The sequence below is a fragment of the Cyprinus carpio genome, unplaced genomic scaffold (genome assembly GCF_018340385.1).
Source record: "Cyprinus carpio isolate SPL01 unplaced genomic scaffold, ASM1834038v1 S000000284, whole genome shotgun sequence".
Lineage (NCBI taxonomy): Eukaryota > Metazoa > Chordata > Actinopteri > Cypriniformes > Cyprinidae > Cyprinus > Cyprinus carpio.
Window position 1 is genome coordinate 2,756 of NW_024873032.1, and position 9,495 is coordinate 12,250.

General features: G+C 36.0%; 1 protein-coding gene across 1 annotated transcript; it reads left to right on the top strand.

The window, feature by feature from the left end:
• Positions 1-246: 246 nt before the first annotated feature.
• On the top strand, positions 247-8,488 carry LOC109072114 (calcium-activated chloride channel regulator 1-like). The gene is made up of 14 exons (XM_042753899.1): positions 247-405; positions 1,946-2,083; positions 2,193-2,343; positions 2,483-2,588; positions 2,688-2,694; positions 3,188-3,391; positions 3,534-3,758; positions 3,857-4,037; positions 4,562-4,668; positions 4,769-4,984; positions 5,273-5,537; positions 5,642-5,806; positions 6,966-7,190; positions 7,671-8,488. Exons 1-14 carry the CDS (start codon positions 256-258, stop codon positions 8,054-8,056), a joined length of 2,526 nt encoding a protein of 841 aa, XP_042609833.1. The 5' UTR covers positions 247-255; the 3' UTR covers positions 8,057-8,488.
• Positions 8,489-9,495: the final 1,007 nt, after the last annotated feature.

The following is a 9,495-nucleotide window of genomic DNA, read 5'->3' on the forward strand; positions in this document are numbered from 1 at the left end:
ACAGAGATGACTGCATAAAAAATGAATAAATAAATGTAATGCAAAACAGGAATAGTGCAGTAAACATGCTGCCCTATAACACTGTGATGACATGTTTTTTACTGATTATTTCCCGAAAGAAATTTGATTGATACTATCAGTCCATGCCAGTAAATGATCCTTCTTATCTATGACCATATAATTAAAAGTTAATTTTTGACTTGACATTGTTCAAAACAGGGTTTGGGGGCTGCTGTTCATCTAAACTCCACAGCGATGGACTCAAGATTAGTGTTTGTCTTATTATGGATGTTGCTGTCATTCACCTCAACTGGAATCAAACTAGATGGAAATGGTTATGTTGATGTTATAATCGCAATCAGTTCAAGAGTACCACAGGATGACATGCTCATTGATAAAATCAAGGTGAATATGTACTTTTTTGTCTAACAAACTTTATGTACTTTAATGGTTTTAGAGGCTTCTGTGAAATAAAAATAGAGAGAGAGAGAGAGGGAGAGAGTTACAAGAAACGTTTAGCTGCAGTTATTGCTGCAAAAGAGGGTCACACCTAATACTGAAAGCAAAGATTCATATACTTTTGCCACAGACAGATATGTAACACTGGATCATGCTCCTCAATACGTAAATGACAAAGTATGTATATTTTGTCTTATTTCATTTATTAGATTCTCTTTGTCAACTTTAAGGACTGAAAATCTGATTATCTTTGGGTCACATTTATGTAGAAATATAGTAAATTCTGAAGGGTTCACAAATTTTCAAGCAGCACTGTATATATATATATATATATATCATATTGACATGATAGCATCACGCAGTTGTTGCAGATTTGTCGGCTGCACATCCATGATGCAAATCTCCTGTTCAACCACAGCCCAAAACTGCTCTATTGGATTGAGATCTGGTGACTGTGGAGGCCATTTGAGTAAAGTGAACTCATTGTCATGTTCAAGAAACCAGTCTGAGATAATTTGAGCTTTGTGACATGGTGCATTATCCTGCTGGAAGAAGCCATCAGAAGATGGGTACACTGTAGTCATAAAGGGATGGACATGGTCAGTAACAATACTCAGGTAGGGTGTGGCATTTATACGATGCTAAATTGGTACTAAGGGACCCACACACCATTACACCACCACCAGCCTGAACCGTTGAGACAAGGCAGGATGGATCCATGCTTTCATGTTCTTTATGCCAAATTCTGACCCTACCATCTGAATGTTGCAGCAGAAATCAAGACTCATCAGACCAGGCAACGTTTTTCCAATCTTCTATAGTCCAATTTTGGGGAGCCTGTCCAAATTTTAGCCTCCGTTTCCTGTCTTAGCTGACAGGAGCAGCACCCGGTGTGGTCTTCTGCTGCTGTAGCCCATCTGCTTCAGGGTTCGACGTGTTGTGCGTTCAGAGATGGGATTCTGCATACCTTCTGCATACCTTGGTTATTTGAGTTACTGTTGCCTTTCTATCATCTCTAACCAGTCTGCACATTCTCCTCTGTATCTGACATGAACAAGGCATTTTTGTCCACACAACTGCCACTCACTGGATATTTTCTCTTTTTCGGACCATTCTCTGTAAACCCTAGAGATGGTTGTGAGTGTAAATCCCAGTAGATCAGCAGTTTTTGAAATACTTAGACCAGCCCGTCTGACACCAACAACCATTCCACGTTCAAAGTCACTTAAATCCCTTTTCTTCCCCATTCTGATGATCGGTTTGAACTTCAGCAAGTCGTCTTCACCACGTCTAGATGCCTAAATGCATTGAGTTGCTGCCATGTGATTGGCTGATTAGCAGTTTGTGTTACCAAACAATTGAATAGGTGTACAGTACCTAATAAAGTGGCCGGTCAGTATATATATAATTCCTTTGATAATATTTGTGAATTAACAAATTTAATTATAATTATTTTGTATAAACCTTTTTACTTTCATTCTCACAGGAAATGGTCACTGAAGGGTCATATTATCTTTATGATGCATTGGATGAAAAGGTCTATTTCAAAGAAGCTACAATACTAGTCCCACCTCAGTGGAATAGTAAGGATTTTTTCAAAGCAAGAACAGAGTCCTTTGAAAAGGTACAAAGAACTATGGCATTTTATCTTATATGTCAAAAAATATATGCTCACAAATATATTACTTCACTTGCATAGAATGTTTCTCAGACCATTTCTATGTCAAATGCAGGCTCACATAAAAATTGATAATGCTAATTCAGCAAACAACACTGAACCCTACACTAAACAGTATGGAGAATGTGGTGCTGAGGGAGAGTACATTCATTTCACCCCGGAATACCTACTGAATGACACTTTTATTCAGCTTTATGGATCAAGAGGTAAACTTTTTTTATCTTTTTTTTTATTTTTTATTATTATTTTGTAATATTATGTTTGAAAAGGTTTATTAATGCAGTAGAGTGTTTATTTTATAGTTAGTTATTTTATTAGATTGTATTATTGGTTGTTTCTTTTCAGGAAGGGTCTTTGTGCATGAATGGGCTCATCTGAGATGGGGTGTTTATGATGAATACAGTAAAGAAAAGCCATTCTACTTCTCTAATGGCCGTATTGAAGCTACAAGGTGATAAACTGTTAATAAAAGATAAAGAATATTACTGAAAAGTCCTTAGAAATTAGAATTACTATTGATGTCTTGATTCCCGTTCCCGCTTATCTTTAGGTGTAGGGTAAGTTTTGTGGGTTTGTTGCTGGAGGATCTCTTCAGCCGTGCCGTATCGATCCACAAACGTCACTACAGGTCAGTTTTATGAGGTTACTGCTGGAGGATCTCTTCAGCCGTGCCAGCTCCTTAATGTCCCTACCAAGCCTGGATTCTGTAAGTACTGAGTTTATGTTTCCGCACATTCCACAAAAATTATTTTAATAAATAGTAAATGAATATATTGCCTGGGCCAAAGGGGCCACGGACTGTTTTTTTCTATGCAATGTAATGCTTCCAAGTCACATTTGCAAAGTTAATCTGTTAGGCAATTACTTTGAGATATAAAGTTGAAAATGATAATTTGAGGACACAATTTTTTTTTTTTTTTTTTTTTTTTTTTTTAACTCCCTGCTTGGGTCTCATAGAGCCATAATCTGTCCTTGAGTGTTTGGTGAAATATCTGCAATTATGCAGGGAATTTTGGTTTCAGGTGAGCACATTTTGTCGTAAAAAACGAGCACAATAATAAAGCCCCAAACCTGCAAAATGAAAAATGTGGCAACAAAGCGACATGGACCGTAATATTTGAGGATTCTGTTGATAAAGATGCACTTCAAACTCTAAAACCACTGGAGTCCCCTCCGCCACCACCATCTTTCAAAGTTGTGCAGAGGGCACAACGGGTCGTTTGTCTCGTCCTTGATGTCTCAGGAAGCATGGAAGTATGTAATAACAGACATTAACTTCATCTGAAATCAAAGATGCTACTATGATCAACTTTTTGTGTTACCAGTGCTTTGAAATGAAAAATAATTTGTAACAAGAGGAAACAAATTTGTTTTTTTTTATTCACCTATTTTCTAGGGCGCTAGAATTCTACAACAGCAACAGGCTGCCACACATTTCCTGCGGTACATCATTGAGGATCAAGCCAGTGTTGGAATTGTAACCTTTAGTACTTCTGCTTCTACTCTGCGATCCTTGACTATTATTGACAGTGACATCACACGAGAGACTCTTGTCCAATTGTTACCAAAAAGAGCAAGTGGATCAACAAACATGTGCTTGGGCCTTAGTCAAGGCTTTCAGGTGCCATATTAATTACACTAGTATGTGTATGATTGTGATGTATGAAGTAAATAGAGTGTATTCTATGTCAGTGATCCTTTTTTCTTCAAATACATCAGGTACTTCAAAAGGACAATGGGGATGTATTAGGAGATGAAATAATTTTTCTGACAGATGGTCAGGCAACAGACAACATTGCTGGTTGTGCTCCATCTGCAATACAAAGTGGTGCCATTATAAGCACACTAGCTTTTAGTGACAGTGCAGCTCAGGCACTGACAGAAATGGCGGACAAAACTGGTAAGTTATATCAGCACAATTCACCCTTCACAGAGAGTTTGATTGACAGGTGATCCGACCAATCATAATGCAGAATCCGCCATTTTATAAAACCAGACAGGAGAGTTAGTAATGTCAGTGGACTTAACCTTGGTTTTCTGTGGTTGTATCAACATAGCTTCTGATGTTGATTTATGTTTATTTGGTGCTGTAAGTAAAGAGGAAGAGATGATTGGTTTCACTTGAACTGAGGTGCTACAGTGGTTTGTCACAACATATTAAAGAGCCAAAAAAACATACAACATTTGAAAGCTGAGACTTTGGTTATGTTTCAAGTAACCAGCTTTGTCTTTCGGCATGTCATCAGTGTCCTCTTTGCTTCACAATATATTTTTCACTGTGTGAGAACATGATGTGTGGCATGGCTTGTTGTACGTAGAAACACTAACTAAGTGGGCAGGTCTTTTCAAATGGTCAATTAATAACTTAGTTAATCTATCTGCCAGTTTATTTTCCAATTAAAAAGTATTCCATGTTGAAAATAGGGGGAATATTTTTCATAGCCAAAGATGACATGATCTCCAACCAGTTAATGGATGCATTTGCTTCGCTTACATTATCAACTGGTGATTACACAAACGAACCAGTTCAGGTTTGTCAAGGTTTCACTTATTGCACATGATATATTTATTACTCAGAGAGTGTCATCAATATTATGAGTATTTCATCAATTAATTTTCTTATTCCTTTAGCTAGAGAGTGTTGGAGCAAGAACATCTGATTGGTTCAATGGGACAGTATCAGTGGATCAGACTGTTGGGAACAAAACAAGCTTTGTAATAATCTATGAAATACGTTTTCCTAGCATTTACATACAATCACCAAGTGGCTCAATCTACACTCAGACAAATATGAGTCATGATGGACTGCTGAAAACAGTCACTTTAAACATTCCAGGAACTGCAGAGGTATGATGACCTTTATAACGCACTGAATCATTTTAAGATTATACTGTAGTTCAGACCATAAACTTGAAAAAAATGATTATCGTTACACAACAAAAGGCATCTTGGCCAAGAGTTTTACATAAATGTTATTCCAATATGTTTAACAAGAACTCGTTTGTTATTTAAATATGTTTAACAAATAAGGAGTTCACTAATAATAACTAACAATTTAGTTAAATTAATAACACTTAAATAATACACTCACAGCAAACCCTTATTAAACTGCTTTTACTTTCTTGTGTTTGGTAGCCTGGGGACTGGAAGTACAGTATCCAAACCACCTCAAATCAGGCTTTCACTATAACAGTAACGAGTCAAGCGGCACATGATGATGTTCCTCCTATCATTGTCAAAACCCACATGAACCAGCAGTTCAGTGATGGCACTAAACCCATGACAGTGTTTGCTGAGGTTAGTCAGAATTACAGGCCTGTAATAAATGCTGAAGTGTGGGCTACACTGGAGTCGGAAACTGGGTCCGAACATACATTACAACTGCTGGACAACGGAGCAGGTAAATTACCCATGAGTGTGCACTCAACTTAAAATATAAATAAATAAACAGTAAGGTACATCTTCAGATTGTGCTCTTATAAATCAGAGATACATCTTTTACAGGAGCTGATGCTTTTCAGGGTGATGGAATCTATTCCAGATATTTCACAAAGATTGTTAACGGGAGAAACAGCTTGAAAGTAAGAGTGAAGAATCAAGGTGGACAAACCAGATTTGCTGTCCAAAAAAATAGTGGAGCCCCATACGTACCCGGATATGTGGTAAATGGTAAATCCTAAGATCAATATTGGTCTATTTTAAAATACATTTAAACGTAATCACATCTAAAAATGGAGAGAGAGAAAAAATGAACTGATATTCAGTCCAACACTACAATTGTGAATGTTATATTGCTTTTATACAGCAGTTCATTAAACAAAAATTAATACTGAGTAAGTTAAGTTTTAAACACACGCCAGTCACATTACATTTTCGTCAGCAACGAAGCCATAGCTGAATTACACATGAAACTACTTGTTTTGTTCATGAATTAATCAGTTTTTGAACTGACCAGCTGAGTGAGTGAGTGAATGATTGAGTGAATGATGATGCATCTACCTTAAGCATCCTGAGACGTGGACTTCACAGTGTATTCTGTTGAGTTGAGGCTCTGGAATTATTGAGTTTAATCCATTCAAAGTGTGGTTTGTATGCTGCTGTTCATAGGTATAAAGTGCACAAGACACAAAAGTCCCATTGCAGCTATCATTTTTTGATTATGATTAAATAAGATCACAATAATAATGCACATCTAATATAACCAAATTACATTTATTTTCATATTAATCATTGCAACAGACATTTATCACTTAGCTTACTGCTTTCAAATATGACAATTTTTATTAATTATATATAATACACAGGTATGCTCATTTATATTATTATTATTATTATTCACATAATATGTCTATTATGTATATATATATATTATATATTTATATATATATATATATATATATATATATATATATATATACACACACACACACACAAGTATATAATGTCTTCATTATGTCTTTGATGACTTTGCACAGTGTCCCAAATGAACACATTTTGTCAAGTGAAATGAACTTCAACAGATATCCTGTGTTCAGTGAATAGATAGTAGTGAACCCTGCGTAGGAAACCTGTCAATTTGAACGCAGCTTGTGAGTTTTGAATGAATCATTGTGTTGAACAAATCATTTGAGTGAATGATTCAGTTACTCACTCATAATGACACCTGTATCAATGTGACAGCATTGGACTAAATGTTCTATAAATGGCAGTATAATAGATATAAAGCTGTTTGGAGAAAACAATTCAGACAGTAGGCAAGAAAGTGGTTTTCAGACAGTTTTTTTACCAATTCACTTGAGATGTACTCAAGTGGTTCCTCTAATTTCAGGTGTAGTGCAGCTGAACCCTCCAAAACCTCCAGTTTCTGAGGAACCACTTGAGGTGGGAAACTTCACCAGAACAGCCACCGGAGAGAGTTTTGTGGTGAAACTTTCAGGCACAACTCCACCAAACTTCCCTCCTAACAGAATCACAGATCTGAGTGCTGAGATCCAGGAGGACACTGTGCTTCTCAGCTGGACAGCACCTGGTGAGGACCTCGACCAAGGCACAGGTAAAATATACACTTACTATAACAGCATTTAAAATACAAGAATTTTCATTTCTTTAACAAGTTTTTTTAAAGTTACGTCATGAAATAATGTATCTTTAATTGTCTTGCATGTGTAGAAAATAAAAATTAAAGTGATTAAGTGATTTTAACCAGGTAATAATGCCACCTAACATTTCTCAATCACTATCAGAAACATAATAACTTTGATGATTATCTAACAGTGTCACAGATGTTCACAAGAGGACAATATGTGCCAAGCCTATTCAGTGTATATGTTGTGACATTATTATGTAAAAGTGGTATTAAATATTGAGTCTACAGAGACTGATGAATACGGAAGAACACAACTGAATCTTAAAAATGATACTTTATTTTGTTGAATTTACACTTTTGGTTGTCTTCACAAGTCATGTATTTTGATGAAAGTAGGCCCCTCTAGTCTCAGGTGGGTAACACATGGTACATTTCTTTTCCTTCAAGCTAAATCCTATGAGATCAGGTGGAGCTTTGACCTTGATATGCTTCGAAACAGCTTCAGCAATGGTCATGTAGTCAACACAGCTGCCGTCTCACCTCACGAGGCTGGATCAGTTGAACAACATTCATTCAATCTCAGTTTCCCAATCCAAAATGGGACCACACTCTTCTTTGCTGTTCAGTCAGAGGATGAACAAAATGCAAAATCTGAAACCTCCAACATTGCTCAAGCTTCAAAGATCCTCCATGGTCCAAAACCCCCAGGAGTATCAAACCCAGGCATGAATTTAACAGTTCTTGTCATTTCTCTGTGTGTGGTAATTATGGTTATATGCTTTATTGTTGCTGTAACCGCATGGGCAGTGAGACGCAGGAATCGCTTTGTCTAAAGCAAAAAATTACATCAACAATGCAAACAAATGTCAAATCAAGCCTTATGCCTATGCAATAGCTTTAAAACATTTCTTAAAACAATTATTTAGTTCAGTTTTTTTGGTTTCTGACAATCTTTTTCAAGTACATGTCTAATGCTGCCGCCTTATAGCATTTTTATTTATGATTCTCAATCAACTGATTTAGCTTCCTCTGAAATGTGAGCACTTTCAAATACAAATCAATAAAACATATCTGTACCACAAAAGGCTTGTATTAAATTTGCATTGTGGTGATTAGAAACGCTGTTTGGTTAATTTGTTCTTTGGATTTTCATATTTATGCCCAGGTAAATCTGTACGATGCAGATAAATCTGTAATCATTTGTAATATGTGAATGTTTAAAAATATACATTGAAATAATAATAAATAAAACTGTTATATAACAAGCTGTTTGTATTGATGGAGTTTCTTGTTGTAGTTATATAAATATAAGGGGCAGCCACTGTGATGTTTTACATTAATCAGTCACAGATCAGCAGCTCCAACAATCTGCTTCCCTGTTTTTAATTCTTTAATGAAATGTACATTAGAAGACATAGACCAGACCATTCTTTACATGTGTTTTAATTTATTAATAAATGGTCAAATAACTGCATCACTATGAAGCAGCTACTGCTTTGCTTTCTGAAAAGTTGACAAAATCCTTAAAGTAATAGTTCACCCAAAATGAAGCTTTTCATTTTCAAAATGTTAAGTGATAGACTGGGATTGTGTGGATTGTGCGTGAATTATTGTTATGTTTTTTATCAGCTGTTTGGACTCTCATTCTGATGGCAACCATTCACTGCAGAGGATGCAGCAAGTGATGTAATGTTAAATTTCTCCAAATCTTCATGAATGAAGACGCAAACTCATCTACATTTTGATGGCCTGTTTTGGGTGAACTATTCCTTTAAACCAGGAATAGCAGGAAAGTCTTTTAAATGCCTTTAAAACCACTAGACTTGCATCATCAGTCCATAACAGCAGGGGAGTGACTGAAGGATTATACTTATTTTGTTTTTTTTATTTTGTTTCTTTTGTTTCTTTTTGAAAATGCAGTGGCAGTTGAATTCAATGTGCAATGGCTGTAATGTTACGCAAATATTACATGATGAGCTTGTATTAAGGAACATATTTTTGTGTATTTTAAAACGCAGTTACTCACTTCTTTCGATACTCGCGTGACTGTAGGTTAAACAGGGTGACTGTCACTTTATTTTCTCACTTTTAACCATGTCAGGGCAATAACGACAAGGACAGCTCCAAGAAAAACAGTAGAGGTTAACATTAAATTTTATAGTTGTATTCAAGTGCTGTTATAACTTATGTTATAATGTTATAACTTCTGTAGTACACACACATTTAACCTGTGATGGTGGCGAGACAATAAACACAGTGAAGGGTTAATTTC

What these genes read in the sequence shown, in the direction of transcription:
- LOC109072114 (XM_042753899.1), top strand. Translation starts at nt 256, where the DNA reads ATGGACTCAAGATTAGTGTTTGTCTTATTATGGATGTTGCTGTCATTC. An exon ending in GAACAGAGTCCTTTGAAAAG is followed by an intron (nt 2,084 to 2,192) that starts GTACAAAGAACT and finishes TGTCAAATGCAG; the next exon opens with GCTCACATAAAAATTGATAA. An exon ending in GGACCTCGACCAAGGCACAG is followed by an intron (nt 7,191 to 7,670) that starts GTAAAATATACA and finishes TTTTCCTTCAAG; the next exon opens with CTAAATCCTATGAGATCAGG.